Consider the following 22462-nt stretch of genomic DNA (forward strand, 5'->3'; position numbering starts at 1 on the left):
TGGAGGACAGGAGATGGGAATGAGGGGCAGTGTGAGACTGGAACGGGGAGCTCCCTGAGACCGGAACAGGCGCATGGGGAGGATGGGAAAAACAGCAACTGACTACCAACCAGCCTGGCAGCCTTGTTCCCTCCTTCATGCGTCTGTTGGCAGCAGCTGCAGGCCAGGGTGGGGAAGCCGCCTGAGACCACGGAATGCAGGGCGGGCTTCCGATCTGTTATATGAACACACACCTACCAACTACCCCAAGTGAACTTTTCCTTTTTGCTGTGCTGGGACCATGTGCCTGGCAACTTGTGCTGCCCGAGCGGGAGGTGAGCCGCACTAACAGAACCCACGCTCGCTGTGAATTTATACGCAGCGGATTAATACACAGCACCAAACTACAGCCGTCCAGTTTGGGATTAACCCATTGATGCCAGGGAGTAACACGGGTGTTTCATGCTTGGATGTCACATCAGACTGCACCAACAGAAATGGTTGCACTTGGGACCTCACCTGGCAGTGCTCAGGGTTTAGTTCCTGGCTCTGCACTCAGGAATCATTTCTGATGGGACTCAGGTGCCTGGGCTCAAACCTGGGTAAGATGCATGAAAGGCAAGTGCTTTGCTATCATTCCAGTTCCTCCAATTTCTTCTAAGGCTTGATTTCATCACGATCTAAGTAGTAGTAGACGACAAAGTAGTGCACTATTACGGAAGCTGCCAGATGATGAAGAAACACAACTACAAACGCTGGAGTTGACGTAAATGGCCTGGAAGACCTTTCCCAGCAAGGGCTGATAAACGGAATCACCAAGACAGCGCATCCTCGGTGACGTTTATTTTGCGAGATAAAGCTTTAGGAACAAAATGCTGCACGGTTAGAGTCAAAAAGATAGTCCAGGGAGGGCTCTTGCCTTAGATGCGGCCAACACAGGTTCCACTCCTGATTCCCCGGCACCCCGTATGCTCTGGAGCGAGCCCAGAGTAGAGAGCCAGAAGCACCACTGGGTGTTGCCCAAGAACAAAAGGGGAAGAAAATTTCCAAACCAACAACCACCCAGACCCAGGTACGACACTAGTGCTAGGAAAGAGACCAAATAGAATGGACTTAAAAAACTTTATTCCACATAATCACCAAAAAAAAAAAAAGAGAGAGAGAGAGAGAGAAGCATGTAACTCTGAAACATTGAACAGATTTCATTTAACTCATTGTCACAAAACTCAAGTCACAAAACTCAGTATATCAAAAACAGCTGAGTGTTCTTACCCACTTTTAATGATGAAACCTTAAAAGGGGAAACGCCGACACCGGCACAATTTGAAAGCCACTTAGGCAAGCATTTATTAAAGAGCATTAAAAACCGAAAATCCTCAAAAGTGAGGAAACCACCTTTTGAGTCTCTGATGTGCCCTGATTTCCCCTAGGACAAAACCTGACTGCTCGTACCTTAGAAGAAACCAAGTCCGAGTGTTCACTCTCCTTCCAAAGTGGCCCGTCCCACCTTTCCTTTGCCCATGGGGCCTGCACACAATATTCTCCCTCTGCTGAGCGGCATGGGCCAACCCAATCAGCTCTGTAAAGTCCCCACCCCGGGGCCCTTTCCTGTCCACCACCCAATACTCCCTTACCTCTCTGCGGCCTGTCCTGATTCTATTGTAGATGTATTTTCAGGTCCCTAAGTCTTAACTACACACACAACTGTTATTATTGCACCAGTTCCTAAGCTAGAGCAGGGGATTATAGATCCAACTACAAGATCACCCACCAGAAGACTCACGTGAGTGTTGCCTAGTCAAAGCATCAACTGTCTCCGATCACAAATTTAATATGAAGACAACTGGCTTCCCCATACAGGCTGTGTTTGATTCGGCGGAATTCCCAGGGGCTCAAGCTACTATGTTAAATGTAGAACCCAAAATGGCCTCTGTGCCCGTCTGTGACAGAAAGGCCACTTGTAAAGCTTTTCAGATAAGATTATTCCATCATCTTGACTTTTCAAAATTACCATCACACCAGTTCACAATGAAGTCGTAAAAACAAGTTTGAATCACTTACGAATACGGTTTGGCTACTTTTAAAGTTCATACAAAGCTGTTGTAACCACCAGTCTGAATTTTTTTGTTGTTGTCTAACTGAAGAGGTCTACGAATAGACAACCATCCCTGGTAAAGTATTTGTGGTTTGGTCTTCAAAAGCTGTAAAAAGTGATAAATAAAGCCAAAGTTTCTGAGTTAAAACCATTAAAAATATTTATTATTTTTAAAAGCAACATATTTGATGAATGCCTCGCCTTAGTCTCCAGGAAGTGTACTAAAAAATGCTCACAGAGCTAGAGTATGATTGTAGCGATTGAAATTTAGGTCAAATAAACTTGGTTTACTACAAGAAGAAAAAAAAAAAAGCAACATATCCGAGTATCCGAGACAGGAGAAACCAAGGCATCCTTCCCCCCCCCACCCGCCACTTCAACCTCACTTCATTTTGATTTCACCTAAGTGCCTTAGAAATCAGATTCCTAACACTAGCGTGGAGTGTAGAGACAAAGGGAGGCCCCTAGAGACCATCCCTAGACCCCCAGCATCACTCACCTGCTTGAGCGGGGGTGTCACTCACACACACACACACACACACTCACACCTGGGAACACTCAGGGACACCCAGGCCCACACACACCCGCCTGTATGAAAGCACCGCAGTGCCCAGGTCACCGATGGAACCTGACCCACTTCACACCCGACTATGGCATAGGCCAAAGGATGCTACTCACATTTATTTGGTGCTAGTTTGTTTCTGGAAAACCCCACACCTGCACGGAGGTTCCTAGAGTAAACCGCCGCTTCCAGCTGCTGCAAAGCTGTTTCCTCACTGCCTGGCGCCGCTGCCTAACCCGCTACTGCCGGAAGGATGCTCATTTGCTCTGACCAGCTGTTGGGGATTTAGAGGTAACTCTTTGGGGGAGACCACCGGCCCAGAAACAGAGTAAACAACAGAAAGCCTGACTCTGATTGGTCAGCATGAGCACGTTTATATGCGATTACCCAGAACGACGGAAACCTGGGCGTGAGAGACCGGACGTGTCCGCCAGGTCGGATGCTGGAATGTGATCTTCACCGTCTAGTATTTACAAGTGCAGCTTTGCAGACAGTGAGAAGCCACTTCTCGAGGATGACGTGTGGGTTTTACTCCACTAGCGTTAGTCACCAACAGGTGTCTGTCAGGCAGAAGTGAGCCTGCCCTCCAATTTCTAGAACTTAAAGTGAACCTTCCCAGCATCTTCATTGGTTTACTGTTTTAATGATGAAGCGGTAAACGGCATTCCCACAATGTTAAGACTGCCGACCGGAATTCATTTCCGCGAGCAAAACAAGCACAGCCAACATCCCCACAGGTGTGAAAGCTATCCTGTGGTTTCACCCCTTCCCTTGTTTTAAGGAACCAGAAAGGGGAAGATAATGAAAGTGGGATCCTATTAGTGGATTTCCAAAAAACAGATCTCATCAAAGTGTTTTCCAAGAGTTGACACCTGAAACGACCAACTACTATCAAAGGGGAGAAATGCAAAGCACTTGGCTCGTTTGGCAGCAACGATTCAAAGAAACAGAGTCCAAGTACCCTGTAAGCAATTTATAGGAAATTTCTAGGGGGGGAATTTCTAGGGGGGAAAAAACCTGCAAATTCAAGTCTCCCCATGTTCTGACAATGAAGCAGATCGAAAAGGTTTAAGGTCACATTCAGAACTCGACAGGCGATACCATTCGCTGCCCGATTCTAGCACTTCTACACAGAGAGAGCGGGTCCCAACTATCCGTGGGGGCTTTCTGAGCAAAACAAAGGCAAGCGATTCGTTATCAGAAGTGATTTCTCCCTAAGAAGCTGCTTCTACTGCTGTGTTCTGCTCCTCGGTCCTACCGCGATGCTTAAGCTTAACAGGAACTGCCCTCTGAGTCCTCGGGGCAGAGGCAAGCACTGGAGTAGTTAAAGCAAGCCTGAGGCATCTCCCTCTGGGCTGGAAGTCTGATCTCTAACTGAACACAGTTCAGCAAAGACAGGGGACTAGGTTGTCTCTTGGCAAAGCCCATCATACAGACATTGATAACCAGGCAGTTGGTCTAAAATTCCGACCAAAAAAAAAAAAGGCAACAAAACCCTTAAAATTTCCTCCTGAAACCTTTTATTCTGAACTTGTTGGTGCTTCAGGAAAAGAGCTGTGCCCCCGTAATTCACTGTGTCCTGGACTTAAGACACCAACTTGTATTTTGCCAATTAGGAATGAAGCCAAATTGCATTCTCCTTAGAACTGTCTACTGCACTGATAAAATGTCACGGAGCTAGTGATTCCTTTCATATAATTTTTAACAGGAACTCGTAAGTCGCATTAATTATGCCCCACGAAATGAGGGAACGGTGGTAATTCAGATGGGCGCCTCTGAAGAGGTTTGTGAGTTTCCTGTCCCGTTCGAGCCAGATTTTTTGGAACACCTTGGGGAACGACTGAAACTCCCCACCAATCTGAGACTGCATGCGCGTTTTCACCACATTGACCGGGAAAAACAGGATCCCCAGCATGGCCCCCAGCAGGCCTCCGCAGATGAAGTCGTTGACCAGGTGGGCGCTGTGCGTGTCTGCGGCAGGCAGGTGCTCCTTAATGGGGCCCCGCAGGCCAAAGAACAGGACGTTGCTGAAGCCGTTACGGAAGAGAATGGGCACCAAACCCCGGTAGTACTCGCGAATCCCGTGGCACTTCAGTGCCTTGAACGCCTGGTAAGTGTTGGTGAACTTGTCGTGGTGCCGGTGGTCCTGAAGCAAGGTCTGGACCCTTTCCAGTGGAGTGAAAATCGCCTCAGTGGTACCTGCGAGGACGGCCGCCAGGCTCCGGGTGGCGAACTCCGGGGAGTGGAGGTGTCTTCGGAGCAGGCAGGACAAATCCTCGTACAGGCCGAACATGAGTGCCAGCGTGGTGGTCTTCTGCATCAGTGGCGGGAGGATGCCGCGGTACAAGTTCCGAAACCCATCCTTCCTCAGCTGGAGAACCGCGTCCCGGGTCTTGATGCCGTAGAGCTGCTGCCGGAAGAGAACCTTCTGGATGGGGAAGGTGAGGGCCACGTTGTTGAAAGCCGCACAGTAGCCGCACAAGTAGTGCTTCATCTCAGTGACGCTCGCGATGTGAGGGGACAGCTCTTGCTTGGGCGAGGACAGGATCGGCGGCCTCTTCTCATGAGCTTCTGAATCCATCATGATGCTTCAGGGCTTCCTTTTTCATGAAGAATTTTTAATCTACAAATTAAATAAATGACAGGTTGAAATTATTATTTAATGTTGGTTTCTGGGTATCAATTGGCAGGGGAACATACGCAGAGCCGGAGATCAAACCCGGGGCTTCTGCATGCAATGCAAGCGCTACAGTCCGTTGACTTATCTTTCCGGCCCAAGTAATGTCATTTCAAAGCTTATTAATACATATTTAATCTGGGGGAGGGAGAGGCTGGGCCACACATGGCAGTGCTCAGGGATTAGGGATTATTTCTAGCAGTGCTCGGGGACCATTAAGCAGTGCCGGGAACGGACTGGGATTGGTAGTGTGCAGAGCAAGCGACTTAACCCCTGTACTAACTCTGGCCCCAGATTTAACTTTTTTTCCTTCTTTTTTCAAAAGGTTTAAGACCATGACTATTAACTTGCACAAAGATTCTTTGGCATCTACAATTAACACTTAAGCAGACAGCGGTCATGAGACCAGAAAAATCTGAAACCTCTGGAATTGGTCTGAGAGTACTACCTAGCAGCATGAACATAATTAACCTTCTGGAACAGACTCAAAGTTCTCCCAGGAGAACTGGAGCAGCCAGACAGCCAACCCTTCACTCTACCCACGAAGACTCTCCGGGGCAACTGCTCTAAACTAGGCCTCTGTGAGGCGCTCGGGACTCAGAGCAGGAGGCATCACACAGTGGGATCACGTCCGTGAGGAGTCCGTGCCATTCCTGCTGGAGCGGAAGGCACGGAGACCGGGGCTTAGGAAGGCCGGCAGGTATGTGCTCTGCTGGTGTTTTCCTGTAGTTAACACGCTGATGCTGGTGCTGATGAAAACACCTTCAGGCAAGAACCACTGGTGGGTGGGGCACACACACGGGCAACAAGGTGTTCACTCTCACGACAGCCCCCTAAATCAGGCAGTATCTCCCCCATGTCACTAAGGCAGAAGGGGGCTCTACCCTTTGCCCAAAGCAGTCCGGGGGGGGCGGGGGGGGGGGGGCTGAGGTCCTTAAGTCCAGCTCCAGGGCCCATGCGCCCATTCTCATGAGAAGAGCCCAGGGCCATGTGGAAAAGATGAGGAGTACAAAAGCATTAGGATCCACCTACTTCAGTGCTTCCCATAGTGGCCCTTCCTGGCCCACTTGGGGGGCACTGGAGACGATGGGACTGGGCAGTAGTGGCCTTATTACAATTGGGGAGACCTGTGTGCATACAGGTGGAGTTCAAAAGATCCCTGAGTTGTGTGTGTGTGTGTGTGTGTGTGTGTGTGTGTGTATAAAACCCCTCTGGACAGGTATATATCTATTTTTTTCTTCTGAAGGGGGGTTGTTAGGCCAAATAAATTGGGAATCTGAAAGGCAAAATCATGTACCCTGAAGACATTTTCTTCCTTACAAGGGCAAGATGTTCCAGGCCTGTCACTCCCTAGTCTGATTCAACCTGTCCTGGAACAATGTCCACAAATGACCGACAAGCCTATGCAAAGGTGCTTCTCCGTGATCACCAGAGAAGCGCGCGTGGGAACCTTCCCTGGATGTCACCACGTGCACAATAGGACGCCTGTGCTCGAACCCCGAGTGACAAGTGTCAAGGGAAATGTGTCAAGAAAGGCAGTGTCGGAGGGAACAGAACGTGAGCAGATGCAGCCACGTGATGACAGTATGGTTGTTCTTAAAGACTGTGGGGGAGGTAGAGGCTGCAATGATCGTACCGGGGAGGGGCACTGGCTCTGCACGCAGAGGACCAGCCCCCACCAGAAGTGATCCCCGAGTGCAGTGCCAGGAGTCAGCTCTGAGCATGGCTGGGTACGGCCCCTAACAACACACAAAAACAACAAAACAAGGAACCAGGGCAACTAACTGGCTATCTGGAGGGACCGTGCGGTCAGACACCCCTCTGGGCAGATGTCCAACACTGAAGAGGTCTGCCTTGGGCTTGAAGGTGGGGTGTGTCCTGGCAGAGCAGAGGCCGGACAAAAGAGCAGCAGCAACTTTATTGAGTGCGAAGGGATTTGAATGAGGGAGACGCCCGGGAAATCCTACCACCCTCTGACTCAGTCCTGCCATTCATTCTTTTTCTGTTTTTAATTTATTAAAACACTATGATTTACTAGGGCTGGAGCAATAGCACAGCGGGTAGGGCGTTTGCCTTGCACGCGGCTAACTGGGTTCAACTCCCCGCATCCCATATGGTGCCCCGGGCAGCGCCAGGAATAATTCTTGAGTGCAGAGCCAGGAGTAATCCAAAAAGAAAAAAAAAGAAACCACTGTGATTTACAAGACTAATATATATAGCTGCTTCAGGCATACAATGTCCCAACACCAACCACAACAGTGGAGTGATCTTCCTTCACCAATATCCCCAGTTTCCCTCCCCCTGCCCCCTAGAAGGCATAAAACAAATTCTTTCTTATTACTTGTTCGAAGAAAAATTAGAGGGGTCTGCCACTTGTCCTTTCCCACAAACAGCACACGCAAATCTGGGTGCCCTTTTCCCAGAAGAGGCAACCTAAGAAAATGGGACATCCGTGTAGCTGACCTCTGTTTGGCATGCAAAGTGTCTTGCCAATGGGATTCTATTACAAAAGACAAGACGGGGACGGCATGATAGGACAGCGGGTAGGGCACATTCCTTGCATGCAGATCACCTGGATTCCGTCCCTGGGCCCCCCACTATGGTCCCCAGAACACTGCCAAGAGTAATTTTTTATTTTACTGAATCACTGTGAGATATAGTTAAAAGTCTTCATGTCTGAGTTACAATCACACAACAATCAAACACCCATCCCTCCACCAGTGCACATTCCCTACCACCAATATCTCCGGTATACCCCCCTTTCCCACCCTCTCATTGCCTCCATGGCAGACAATATTCCCTATATTCTCCTTCTACTTTGGGGCATTATGGTTTGCAATACAGACACTGAGAGGCTATCATGTTTGGTCCTTTATCTACTTTCAGCACACATCTCCCATCCCGACCAATTCCTCCAACCATCATTTTCTTAGTGATCCCTTCTCTATTCCAGCTGCCTTCTCTCCCCCCACCCCTCCCCACCCCGTGCTCATGAGGCAGGCTTCCAACTATGAAGCAATCTTTCTAGCCCTTGTATCTACTGTCCCTGGGTGTCAGTCTCATGTTATGTTATTTTATACTCCACAAATGAGTGCAGTCCTTCTATGTCTGTCCCTCTCGTTCTGACTCATTTCACTTAGCGTGATACTCTTGCCCGGCGTAATTTCTGCATGCAGAGCCAGGAGTACCCCTGAGCACTGCTGGGCGTGGCCCCAAAACAACAAGGAAAAAACAAATCAAGGGTGCTCTCTGCTGGCAAGAAGGAAGACGAGAAAAGGGGTCAGGAACCCTCTCTCCTGACCAGCCACCCGCTGCCAGCACTCGAGTCAGGCAAATCACTGACCCCAGTGCAGGCTAATCAGAGAGTCCTCCCTGACTGACGGCTGCAGCAGGGGGCCCTGATCTGAGTGCAGTTAAGCACTAGGAAGAAGCCACAAGCCTGTCCCCACGTGCCCAGAAATGTGGCCCACTGAAATCTGGATAATTCATGTCAGACACGGTTCAGGGAAAGGAGGTCTTTCCAATCCTGGCAGGTTGCAAAGAAATAGGAGCCTGGAATCACCTGTCAAGAGATTCCTCGGGGTCAAACTGCAGAGACTGCTGGGTAAATGGAGTTAGTCAAAACCCACCCAGGAGGGTAAGAGAGCTGGCGCAGCGGGGAGGGCGCTCGCCTTGTAAGCGACTCCTGTGAGTTCCTTTCCTGGCTGTCCCGTGTCCCCCTGAGCCTGCCACAGGCGAGCCCTAAGCAGACACAGGAGGAAGCCCAGAGTACGGCCAAAAGCGGCCCAAACCTTCCCCCTCAAAATTCCCTACAGAAGAGAGGGGGGTTTTTTTGAGGTGTTGGTTTTTTTAAGCTCTACATTAAAAACACAAGTTTTCAGAGAAACACAAAACCGTAAGTCAGTTAACTATGTAGTCATCCTCTCCTCAGGTGGCCACTACTCAGTTCTCTGGAGCTCAGGCCAGAGGGGGAGACGCCCCTTTCTGCCTTAGTCGGACTCATCACCCCCACTCCCTTACACCACCCCCATGCTACCATTTTAAAACCACAGAGTAAATATTTAAAAAAAAAAAAAAAGCAAACTGCCGGGCAAAAGTACAAGTAAGGTGTTTGCCTAGCATGCAGCAGATCTGGGTTCAATCCCTGGCATCCCAGATGGTCCCAAGTATCTCCAGGAATGATCCCTAAACCCAGAGCCAGGGATAAGCGCTGGCCTCCACTGGGTGTGGTCCAAAAGTCAAAAAGCAAACTATCCAACAATGTATTTGGGTTTTGGTTTCTTGTTTGTTTGTTTGGGTCATACCCAATGATGCTCAGGGGTTACGACTGGCTCAGAACTCAGGAACTACTCCTGGTGATGCTCGGGGGACCACATGGGATGGATATATTAGGTACCATTTCTCTGGAGCCTACTCACAGTTCTCCAACTAAGTTTTGGTATGGTTTCCTGTTTTGCTATTATTTACAAGGAACTGTACTTAAACTTCCCCATCAAATGCATTTAATTTTTCTAATACTAATGATCAACTGATAATGACCTTTATAAAGTTTTCCAATACGAGGATGGAAAATACATGTATTCCTTTTTATGAAAAAAAAGTTCAGCTACCTCCACCCCATTCCGCTGGCACTAAATCAGAGGACTCTGATTTGGAATCTTGACCAAATGCTTTGGCTATCTACTGGGATACCATGTGGCTATAAAAGATGAAATTCGCCAAACGTGAATTACAAGACACTGCCTGGATTCAAATCCTAGCTCTACCTTGTGCACACGCACACATACACACAAACACACACACACATGCACACGCAATACAATCTGTGGCAAGTCACTCAGGTCTCCATGGCCTTGTGTCACTGTTGGTAAAATATGGAGATCACCCACCTCTTAGGCCACTGAGTTAACAACACACTTTCAGCAACCAGAAATGTCACTGAGAGTTGCCTCTGCCCCTTTTGCTGACCCTGGCCCCGTTCCCACCTTATTTCCCTCTTGTGGCCACCCTGGTTCCACCATTTGACCCCTAGTCTTGTAGCACGGTCCCCCGTTTATGTGATTTTTCACCCGTGGCTCTTCTGAAATATCTGGGGGGCCCACAGAGGGGCCAGAACGGTGGATCTCAGATTCTCACCCCTGGGCACAGCGCGGGGCGGGCAGAGAGCACTGCCTCACCCAGACCACAGGTTTCAAGTTTGCCTCTCAAGTGTGATGCTTCTATCTGATATATACATGGCATATTCCTTTGATCTTATTTATTTATTCTCCGGGTCACACCCAGTAATGCCCAGGGGTTACTCCTGGCTCAGTGCTCAGGGATCGCTTTTGGCTGTGCCCCACACTCCCGGGGTGTTGGGGATTAAACTCAGGTTAGGAACGTGCAAACCAAGTATCCAACCTGCTGTACTGTCGCTCCAACCCCTGCATTTAATTTATTTTTTTGTAAAATGGTCTCTTAATTTGGAGACAAATCCTAATTGATCAAGATTAATATAAGAGAACTTTAACTTAAAAATTAAAGTACTGTATCCAAAATACTTTTTGCTAATATATTTAGGTATGTGTATAAATACACACAGATTTATACACACACACACACACACACACACACACACGTTGTGGGTGTTTGTTTTGGGGGCAACATCTAGCAGTGCTCAGGAATCACTCCTGACAGTGCTCAGGGGATCAGATGTGGTGCCAAATACCAAACCTGGGTTGAGCACATGCAAACTAAGCACCTTAACTGCTGTACTCTTCACCCACTCCCTTTCTATACTATGTTGAAAGTTTCACATCACTAGTCATAAAAGGGCTGGAGCGATAGCACAGCGGGTAGGGCATTTGCCTTACAAGCGGCCAACATGGCCGACCCGAGTTCGATTCCTCCGCCCCTCTCGGAGAGCCCGGCGAGCTACCGAGAGTATTCGATATGCCAGACACAGTAACAACAAGGTCTCCAATGGAGACGTTACTGGGCCCGCTCGAGCAAATCGACGATCAACGGGAGGGCCTTTACCTTTACCTTTAGTCATAAAAGATCAAATTTTGGGGGCCGAAGCGACAGCACAGCGGGTAGGGCGTTTGCCTTGCATGCGGCCGACCTGGGTTCGATCCCCGGCATCCCATATGGTCCCCCAAGCACCGCCAGGAATAATTCCTGAGTGCAGAACCAGGAATAACCCCTGAGCAACGCTGGGTGTGACCCCAAAAAAAAAACAATAACAAAAAAAAGGATCAAATTTTCAATTTTAGTACTAGCTTCACACCAAGTTCAGGTGTCAACATTCCACTGTCTTCATAAAAAGTATTGTTATTTTTTTTCTTCCCTATGCTGGTAAATTGAAACCTTAACAAAATGCTCCATTCCTTAAAGGTGTCAAGATTTCACCTGCAACACCGTCTGTCCCTGGTGTCTGGGCGGGTGGCAGCTGTTGGAGAACTCCTCCAGTTTCTTCCATCGATACTCGGTTAGGGCCTCTCCTCGGGAGTCAATTCTGACGACTGGATTTCCTGTAAGAAACAAAGTCCGAGTTTCTTCATTTAGCCTCAGAAAGCACTTGCTGTTTTAGAAATTACTTCTACTCTTTGGTATGCATAATCCATTTTTCCTTGAGCAGGGCAGTCTGTTTACTTAATTGATATGCCTCTCATCCTGGCAAAGAACCAACTTAATAAATTTACCAATTCTACTCTTTTTTCTTTGCTTCTGAGGTCACACCCAGCAGTGCTCAGGGATCACCAGACGCAGTGCCAAGAACTGAACCAGAGGGGGCAGCCTGCAAGGCCAGCAGTGCCTTGACCCCTGCATTCTCTCTCCAGTTCCCTCTTATCTTTTTTCCTCCTGCTTTGTCACTGTTTTCCTGTCATTTTATTGAGATGCTTAAAGAAAAAAATTTTTTTTCTTTTGCTTAGTAATTTGAGTGTATACATTTTCTTTTCAATAAAACTTTTTTCTTACTTGAAGGCACTAGAGCTGGAGCGAGGGCTGAGCTCATGCATGGTCCCTGAGCAGAGCTGGGAGTAGCTGCTGAGCACCACCAAGTGTGGCCCAGAAACAATAACAAAACACAAGATTTTCTACTGCAGACAGCGGCAATGCTCAAAGAGCAGCATCACATTTGTACGCTGTGCATGGGGGAACTCCGGGTTTGATCCCCACGCATGCACTGTCCCCTGAGCACTGCCAGGTGGGGCCCGGGAACAAAAATGATGCTCTGGAGGGGGATTCTGGTCTCACTGACAAATCAGCTCACCAGCTGTACCCTCTCCTTGGCCCCCAGGACGCTGAGATGGGATGAGGCGCAGCCCTATCCAGAGCCCAAGCCCGCTGCGGCTCTGAGCGGCCCGTGGTCCTCTCCCTTGACAGTCAGGAGAGCAGCCCTGGGGTGAGAGATCCTTCTCTCTGGCTACTGTCTTCCCAGACCTGTGACGCCAGCCCTGCAGCCTGCCTTCAGCTGGCCTTCATCGGTGAGAGAACAATTAGGCAACAGACAGGGTGGCCAAGCCCTCAAGCCCACTGCAGGGCTGTCTCACCACAGGAGGACAGCAGCCACGGACGCAAGAGGCGCCTGTTCTGCAGAATCACGCCACATCAGACGGAGGAGGAGGAGCTGGAGCAATAAGACAGTGGGCAGGGCACTTGCCTTGTATGTGGCCGACCCAAGTTTCATCCCTGGCATCTCGCAGGGTCCCCCAGCACCGCCAGGAGTAAGTAACTCCCGAGTGCAGAGCCAGGAGTAACCCCTGAGCATCTCTGGGTGCGCCCTCCCCCACCAAAAAAAGAAAAACAATTGAGTGAGGGGGCAAACAACAAAGAAATTAAAATGGAACAGCAGTCAATGTTCTGAATGTCTCTATCTGGCCCTAAAATGTGGGCCTGTGATTACGATCTATAAATGTTCTGGCATAGATAAGAGAAGTCGTAGTTCTGACATCCAGTTGTAGTCTCTGTGGCTTACAGAGTTTTTGTTTCTTTGGGGGGGCCACAACCAGAGGTGCTCAGGGCTCACTCCTAGCGGGCTCGGGACCACGTGGGGTGCCAGAGATCAAATTCAGATTGGCCACATGCAAGGAGAGTACCCACTGTACTATCTCTCTGGGCCCTGCAGACTGAGTTTTGGTTTGCCTCTCAGGAAAAGAATTTTTGTGGGTATAGTGCTGCCCAGGAGGTCAACCTGTGCCTGATGGTGCCTTCAGGCTTCCTGATACCTCTAAATTGCCGCTGTGCCTCTGGCCAGACCCCAACAACTTGGGACGAAGTTTCCCTCAGAAATTAAACGGTCAAAAGTTAGGTGTGTGGGAGCCACGCCCACAAACCACCTCCGGCTCAGCTAATCAAGCTCATATATTGGCCTTGCTTCAGAGACCCATAAATAAATCTCAAAATAGATCAAAATCAGGCCATTTAAGTGCATTAACAGAGATGTCTCCCCACCCCGCACCAGGCTGATTTCACTGGGGCACCTGGGAGAGGGGCAGGTATGTCCCTCAGCCTGCCCCAAATGAACCCCAGCAGCCGAAGACCTCCAGAACCCAACTGCCTCCATGCTCACAGCCAACCTTCCCAACTTGTCTTGAGCCTCTCATGCATGAGAATGAATCGGCTAAAACACTGAGGTATGCGGGAGGAGCAGCTGAAAACCCCAGAAGTACGAGATGGGTGACCTCCCCCCCCCCATCTCCCAACTCCTTTGGGTCCCTGGCAGTCACGCCCAAGAACTGCCTCAGGACACCACCTAAGCTCATTATCGGGCATGATTCAGAGACTCACAAATGAACCTCAGAAGAAAGCATAATGCCAAAGAGATGCCATCAGACCACAAATATAAAAAAAAAAAAAATTAGAATTCTAGGAGCGCTAGGCCACTTCCGCAGCTGCATAACATCCCATACAATTCACAACAAGCAATACAAAATAAATTATTTAGCATCTGCCTTTGGGGCAGGCTTGGGTGGTGGTGGTAAAATTCAAAATAATGGTGGAAGGACGGTATAATGGTGGTGGAATTGGTGTTGAACTGTTGAATGTAGACAATTAGTGTGAACAGCTTTATGAAAATGAAATCTTTTTTTTTTTCTTTCTGGGTCATACCCAGCGATGTTCAGGGTCACTCCTGGCTCTACACTCAGGAATTACTCCTGGCAGTGCTTGGGGGACAATATGGGATGCCAGGGATTGAACCCAGGTCGGCCGTGTACAAGGCAAACACCCTATCTGCTGTACTATCGCTCCGGCCCCTGAAATTTTTTTTTTAAAGAGTAAAAAATAAATTTTGCTAGAAGTCAGATTTCCTCCCTTACCCTCAAAGTACTTAAGCAATCAACAGAGTACGCCGTGTGATTCGCAGCCTCTGAAGACTCAATTTTATTTCATTTTTTAAAAAGGCAATGTTATTTTAAATGATTCACAAAATTACTGACAGTTGAGTCTCATGTACACAAGATCCCAACACTGGATTTCCACCAGTGCCCCACCCTGCCCCCTTGACAGGCACATTTCAAAGATCGGTGGTTGTAGCTTAGATCTCATGTTTTCAGTGCTGCTAAATCTGTGCTTTGGATCACTGCATCACTGTCATCCTGTTGGTCATCGATTGCCTCGAGCAGGCCCCAGTAACGTCTCCTTTGTCCTAGCCCTGAGATTTTAAAAAGTGCCACATTCAAGGCTCTTTCAGGGTCGGGAGAATGAGACCCATCATTATTACTGGTTTTTGGCATATTGAATATGCCGTGAGGAGTTTGCCAGACTCTGACGTGTAGGCAGGATACTTTTGGTAGCCTGCCAGGTTCTGCAGAGTAAGATCTAGAAAACAAGATGTTGCGCGGGCGCAAATGTGGCCGCGCACTTCCAGGAGCAAGGTTTTATAGTCTCTGGGTATCTGTACTTTGGATAGAGAGTTATACCACTCTCCATGTCCCCAATATACCTAAGGCCCCTGACCTTCTGTTCCCTTATTATGAAAGCTGAATTTTATTTTATTTTTTGGTTTTTGGGTCATACCAAAATGACGTTCAGGGTTACTCCTGGCTCTGAGCTCAGGGGACCATATGGGATGCGAGGGATCAAATCCAGGCTGGCTGTGTGCAAGGCAAGTGCCCTACGCACTGTACTATCTCTCTGGCCCCAAATATTCAATTTGAAAAACTACTACTCTTTTGCTGACTGTGTTAGTTCACATTTCAATACCTGCTTTTTTGAATTCAAGATACAAGTTCAGGGGACCAAAGAAAGTACAGTGAGCAAGGCGCTACCTTGCACATTGCTGACCCAAGTTTATACAGATTCTACAGAGGTAAAGTAGCACATATATGACTTGGGGAGAATTGAAAGACAAACCCTCAGCTTTTTCATTGGTTTCAAACAGATGTGTTACATTTTGTGTTCTTAACCATTTAAAGACAGTATTACTTTAACTACATTAATATACTCACATATAGGGGCAAGAGACATAGTACAGTGGGCAGGGTGCTTGCCTTGCACACAACCAACCTGGGTCTAATACCCGGTACCGCATACAGTGCCCAGTGTTCACCAGGAGTGATCCTTGGGTGCTGAGCCAGAAGTCATCCTGAGCACTGCCAGGTGTGGCCCCAAATACACAAAAACAAAAAAAAAATCATAAATTTTATATAGCATATATTTATGCACATTTTTACATATTTTAAACAAATATTCTGTAAATAGTAGAGGGATCTGCTAGAGAATGGAGTTTGATAACATTAATCATTTGGTCATCCACATCTTTACTTTCACTGTTTTAACAAACATTGAGTTAAAAAAAAAATTTTTTTTTTTTTTTGCTCAGGTTTTTTTGCTCCTGGCTCTGCTCTGAGGGATCACTCCTGATGGGCTTGGGGAAACTCAGGGATGGAACCAAGGTTAGCTGCATGCTAGGCAAGCACCCTACAATTGCTGCAGCCCTTGAGGACTTTTTTTGGCCACACCAGGATTTGCCTTGGGGCTACTCCCAGCTTGGAGCTCCGGATGGCTGCAGGCATCAGAGCGACTGCAGGCACAGCATGTACTCCAGCCCTAAAAGATGCCACAGAGACGAGATGAACAAATATTTAAAATACAACTGGCTTAGAAATGCTTTACAGTTCTGTTATGCTTTGCTCTTCTAGTTTCAGAACTAAACAATGTTTAAAAAAATCAGAATAGGGGCTGGAGCGATAGCACAGTGGGTAGGGCATCTGCCTTGCATGCAGCTGACCCAGGTTCGATTCCCAGCATCCCATGTGGTCCCACGAGCACCGCCAGGAGTAACTCCTGAGTGCAGAGCCAGGAGTAACCACTTGTGCATAGCCGGGTGTGATGCAAAAAAAAACAAACAAAAAAATCAGAATTAAAAAAAAAAAGGAGCTGGAGAGATAGCACAGCGGGTAGGTGTTTGCCTTGCACGCAGCCGACCCGGGTTCAATTCCCAGCATCCCAGATGGTCCCCTGAGTACCGCCAGGAGTAACTCCTGAGTGCAGAGCCAGGAGTAACCCCTGTGCATCGCCAGGTGTGACCCAAAAAGAAAAAAAAAATTAAATCAGACCAAATGTATATATGATTACACAGTAACACAATGTAACAACTTAAACTTTCATGTTTAAGTTCATATTTCCTGAACACCGAACTACAAATCGAACCCTATTACTTTTAACAATATGTGCTCCTTGATAATAAAAATTACGAATTATTGCACGTGAGTGGCCAGAGCAATAGTACAGCAGGTAGGGAGCTTACCTTGATGCCCCAGCATCCCATATGATGGTCCCCTGAGCCATCCCCAGGAATAATTCCTGAGGGCAGAGCCAGGAGTAGCTCCTGAGTAACTCCAAGTAAAGCAAAACAAACTCGCCCTTCCCCTCCTCCCAAACACCTACATGCACCTGAGCAACAAAATTTTGTCCATAGTCCCTGGAGAAAACAGGTGGGGGCACTTGCCCTGCATGCGGCCTTCCAGGCTTCAATCCCAGATGGTCCTGAGGGCCCCTCCAGAAGGGACCCCTGTGTACAAAGCCAGGAGTAAATCCTGAGCACTGCTGTGTGTGGTCCAAGACCCCCAAACTTGTCCATATTCATATTTTTATTAAAACAGTACTTAAACTGCTTTTCATATTTTTCAAATTAAAGGTACTTCACCCAATTTGTCAAGGCTCCATTATCAAGCCTTATTTTGCCTGTTAACCATCACACCCAGCCTTTCTCGGAAATACCTGGCTCGTTACGGAGAAGCTTCAGGGCCGAGAGGTGGCCATCGGATTGAGCAGGGGCTCTGCATGATGCTGGAAGCCACCCCAAGCTCCAGGTTCCCTCTCCGAGCACTGCAGCCAGGAGTGCCCCACGCAGCCCCTCCCCCGAAGCCTTACATAATGATCATGTCCACTTCTGTTCGCAAAATATTTTTAATTTTTTTCTTATTGAATCACCATGAGGAAAAATTACTCATCCCTTCACCAGTCCACAATTCCCGCCACCAGTGTCCCCAATTTTCCTCACACACACACCCCCCACCAAGAAAAAAAACAAATATTTTTAATGGTACAGATCTGCCATGATTGTGTGGTGCAATGGGATGGGCATAGGCTCTGCCTGCAGGTGCCCAGGTGCCAGCCAGGCACCACCTGGTCCCCCAAGTACCAACTTGGGAGTAGCACAACCACCAACAGCATGGGGGACAAGCAACCCAGCTTGCAATCGTATTCGGTAGAGAACAAATAGAAAGGGTTGGCTAATGACTTACTGGCCAATGTATTGCTGAACTATTTTAAGATAATTTAAGAATACTGAGCCACCAATTAAAAATACAGAAAGGTGGGCTGGAGCGATAGCACAGCGGGTAGGGCGTTTACCTTGCACATGGCCGACCCGGTTCGATTCCCAGCATCCCATATGGTCCCTGAGCACCTCCAGGAACAATTCCTGAGTGCATGAGCCAGGAGTAACCCCTGTGCATCACCGGGTGTGACCCAAAAAGCAAAAAAAAAAAAAAAAAAAAAACCAGAAAGGTTTGAGGGCTAAGGATGAGGTTTAGCAGTGGAGCACTCTCCCAGCACCCCTGGTACCCCAGGCTCCCACATAAAACGACGTGGCCCAGGAGAGAAGAAAGCTATGGAACACACAGATTTAAAGTTTTCCCTCTCCTGGGGCTGGAGCAATAGCACAGCGGGTAAGGCGTCTGCCTTGCGCGCGGCCGAACCTCGATTCCCAGCATCCCATATGGTCCCCTGAGCACCGACAGGGATAATTCCTGAGTGCAGAGACAGGAGTAACCCCTGTGCATTGCCGGGTGTGACCCAAAAAGCAAAAAAAAAAAAAAAAAAAAGTTTTCCCTCTCCTGGGGCTGGAGTAATAGCACAGTGGGCAGAGCATCTGCCTTGCACTTGGCCGACCTGGGTTTGATTCGCAGCATCCCCAACCACTGCCAGGAGTAAATTCCTGAGTTCATGAGCCAGGAGTGACCCCTGAGCATTGCCGGGGGTGACCCTAAAAGCAAGAATAAATAAAAATAAAGTTTTCCCTCTCCTTTCATCCTACACCCCAGAGCAGCCTAAGTAGTTTCTTAATTTAGCAACAGAAAAGCTAGTGTATACAGCCTGCGGGAAAACGGAGTTGAGACAGTTCAAAAGTTTATCTATTTCGTGCACATGGCCTTTTCTTTCCAAAAACCAACCTCTCTTATTTCAATTCTTCAACCCAAATAGTGATTCCCTGCCATTGATTGCACTTTGACCAATCATAACTTGCACTTGCCACCTACAACACCCCGTGTCTCAACATTAGAAAGCAAAGTTCAAGAGGCTGCCTTTCGGGCACCTGCAGGCACCAAACTTTTGTGGCGTAAGAAAAGCGGAGCATCGAAACTTCGCTGCAGTTGACAGGGCAGGCGGATAAGCAAGACCCAGGGATGTGATCTCGGGCCAAAGGCCTCGCTCTGCGCACAGGAACTGGGGAGAAGGCCACTGTAATTCGCCAAGGATAGGAACCCTCCACAAGGCGGGCCGGCCTGAGTCAGCACTCGGAACAGCAGCATCAGCCTGGACTCTAGTCCTGGGCACGATCATCACAGCACCTGTCACCTGGAAATCCAGCAGGAAGCAGCGTCCGGCGGCGGTTCCCTCTACCCGCTGACGGCTCGGTGAATGCTCCCCCTCCCCCGAGACACGCTAAGATGATCCCCAAAAAAGAAAAAACTGTGCTCTGGAAGTTTCGTCCGTGGACCCGAGGGAGGGGAAGCCTTTCAAAACAAGGGCGGAGGTTGCAGAGAAGCAAGGCCAGGGTCATGCCCGCCTCCAGCGCGTCAGGGGCTCCCGCGGACCGCGTACGGGGAGGGAGCGCAGCACGGGTGATGGGCATTGGGACCAGCTGCGGCACGGCCCGACGGGGGCCAAGAACACAGCGGATGCCCGCCCCAAGAATCCCCCAAGAATCGAGGCCGCCGGTGGGGGCTGGGAGGGGAAGGGGCATGCAGGCTCCACCTCGCTGAGCTCGACCCCCCATCACCCCACCTGCCCCCACCCCAACCCCCACCCCCGCCTCGTTCAACAGTTTGCAACAAAGCGATGCAACACGGTGTCGCAGGCCCAGCAACCCGCCAGGCTGGGGGGGCGGCCCCGACTCCCCCCTCTGCAGGTGGAAAGGGGGAGGGAAGGCCCAGCCAAAGCACCCGGACCCCCGATCCGTCGGGGGCGTGTCACCGGCTTCAGCGGGCCCCGAAACGCGAACAGCCGGAGGTAGGGTGGGGGTCCAGGGCCGGCCCGGTGTCCCCCTCCTCCTCCTCCTCCTCCTGCAGTCCGCGCGCCGGGGACGCGCCGGGAGAGGAAGCGGAGCCTCCTGCGTACGAAGGAAACTCGTTCCGGGCACCCCCCACCCCCGTTCTCGGCCGCGACCCCCACCCAGGGGCGCCCCGCCCCCCCCGCAGCCCAGGGCCCCACCCGAGAGAGCGTTCGCGCGCGCACCCGCGCGCGGAAAAGGGCGAATGAGTCCCCCGCGGCGGCCGCGCCTGGGCTTCGCGCGTCCACGGCGTCGCCGCGGGCACCCCCTCCCCGGGGGGCTCGGCCCGCCCCGGGCCTCCCCCCACCCCACCCCCGCCCCTGCCCCACCCCAGCCCCGCACTCACCCATCGCCGCGGGCGCCCGGCTCCACGCCCGTCGCCGGCCGGCCCGCGGGTCCAGCGGCGGCGCAGGCGCAGGCGCAGACCTTGACTGACCCCCCGACGGGGGGGCGTTGCGTGACGCGCTCGACGTCACCCGGGCGGGTCACGTGACCGCGCCGCCGCCCGCCGCGCCCGGCCCTCGCGGGGGTGGTTCGCCGCCGTCCGCGGCAGCACCGCAGCGGGGTGCGGGGAGGGAGGCGCTCACGATCTCTGTCCGCCGTCTGTCCGTCCGCCCCTCATCCCGTTCGTCCGCGCGGGACTCCGCGGGCCGGGGCGCCCGGGGAAACGTGCCGGCCTACGGCGGCCTCGCCGTGCCACAAACAGCCAACGCCTTCTCGGGCCGCCAGTGGGCGGGCCCGCGGGCCGGTCAGGGCCGCAACGACGCCTGCGCGCAGGGCTTGCAAGTGCACGCCGAGGCCCCTTCTGCAACCCAGGTTAAGTTTCAGCTGCTCAGGAGGCTTCCCAGGCTAGTTTTGTGCGGGCTTCAAGGGGGCCTACCGGCAGCTTTAAAGCCTTCCCTCCCCCCCCACCTTTTAGTCTCATAACTCGTGCATCTGGGACCTCACCGCACACAGCTCAAAGCCCCGTGTGAGATCCTAACCGTGACACTGACTGATCGCCCCAGTGACCTTGACCAAGTCCCTGTCTCCTGTGCTCCAATCCCTGTGCTCAACGTAATGCCTGCCTCACGTGCACTGCCCAGCGAGCTGGGTGTGGCTATTCCCAGCTTGTTGCTCTGGGGACCGACCCTGTGGTGCCAGGGATGAAAGCCCCAGTTCCCACATACAGGACGTGCCCACAGCCCTTGGCCCAACTTGGGGTTAAGTAATGGATGTTCTAATAATAACTTAGGGGGCCGGAGAAATGGTACAAGGGGTAAAGGTGCTTGCCTTGCACACAGCTGGCACAGATTAGATCCTCTGCACTACATGGACTCCTGAGCACTGCTAGAAGGGATCCTCTGCACTACATGGACTCCTGAGCACTGCTCATATGTACATATGCGCACACACACACATATATATACACGAATATATGTAACATATCTATATGAATAAAAGACTCCAGCAATTCAGAAGCTTGAAACGTTCTTTTTCCCCTTAAGAGAGAGACCTCAGAGAGTCGGAGATGTTTTCACTTGGAGAGTGAATGAGTGGAATTTGGTCCCAGGGAGAAAGTCATAGCGGCAGAAGATAAGCATATGAAGGTCATGTGGTAAGGCCTGATAGGGCAGATCTGGACTGTCAGGCGCAGGCACCAGGCACCTGGTCAGCGCACAGGGCAAGATTTGGGGCTCCATGGGGTGATGACAAGGCCAGGAAAGAGCCTGGAATGAACCATTGGCAGCAGTTGAAGAAGCGGCATTCACTTTAAAATTATGGGCTGGAGCAATAGGACAGCAGTTAGGGTGTTTTCCTTGCACATGGCCGACCTGGGTTCAATCCCGGGCATCCCATATGGTCCCCCAAGCAGTGCCTGGAGTAACCCCTGATTATCGCTGGGTGTGATCCAAAACCAAAAAATAAACAATAAATAAATAAAATTGGGTTTGTACTGCCCTATGTGAATTACTATTCAGATGTATTATTTGAAAAGTAGGGGCTGGACTGGAGAGGGTTATTGGTGAGAGGGAAACGGGGCACATTGGTGGTGGGAAATTGGGTGAAGGGATGGATGTTGGAATATTGTATGACTGAAACCTAATAATGAACAGCTTTGTACCTGTATATCTCACGGTGATTAGCACAGCGGGTAGGGCGTTTGCCTTGCACGTGGCCAACATGGCCGACCCGAGTTCGATTCCTCCGCCCCTCCCGGAGAGCCCGGCAAGCTACCGAGAGTATTCGATATGCCAGACACAGTAACAACAAAGTCTCCAATGGAGACGTTACTGGGCCTGCTCGAGCAAAAAAAATAAATGAATAAATAAAAAGAAAAAGGAAAGTCGGGGCTGAAGCAATATAGTAGAGCAGGTAAAGGATTTGCCTTGCCTATGGCTGACC

General features: G+C 50.2%; 1 protein-coding gene across 2 annotated transcripts; it reads right to left on the minus strand.

Moving 5' to 3' along the window:
- Positions 1-1089: 1089 nt before the first annotated feature.
- On the minus strand, positions 1090-20560 carry SLC25A51 (solute carrier family 25 member 51). 2 transcript variants are annotated; one of them, XM_056117216.1, is made up of 3 exons: positions 20424-20560; positions 11704-11825; positions 1090-5259 (listed from the first exon to the last, which is right to left on the minus strand). In XM_056117216.1, exon 3 carries the CDS (start codon positions 5218-5220, stop codon positions 4327-4329), a length of 894 nt encoding a protein of 297 aa, XP_055973191.1. In that variant the 5' UTR covers positions 5221-5259; positions 11704-11825; positions 20424-20560; the 3' UTR covers positions 1090-4326. The 2 variants fall into 2 exon arrangements, with proteins under 2 accessions (XP_055973191.1, XP_055973192.1); XM_056117217.1 differs by lacking the exon at positions 11704-11825 and having other exon boundaries at positions 20424-20545.
- Positions 20561-22462: the final 1902 nt, after the last annotated feature.

The sequence above is a fragment of the Sorex fumeus genome, unplaced genomic scaffold, assembly GCF_029834395.1.
Source record: "Sorex fumeus unplaced genomic scaffold, SorFum_2.1 ptg000034l, whole genome shotgun sequence".
NCBI lineage: Eukaryota > Metazoa > Chordata > Mammalia > Eulipotyphla > Soricidae > Sorex > Sorex fumeus.

Excerpts from the sequence above, each read along its gene's own strand:
- SLC25A51 (XM_056117216.1), bottom strand. The coding sequence starts at position 5,220 with ATGATGGATTCAGAAGCTCATGAGAAGAGGCCGCCGATCCTGTCCTCG.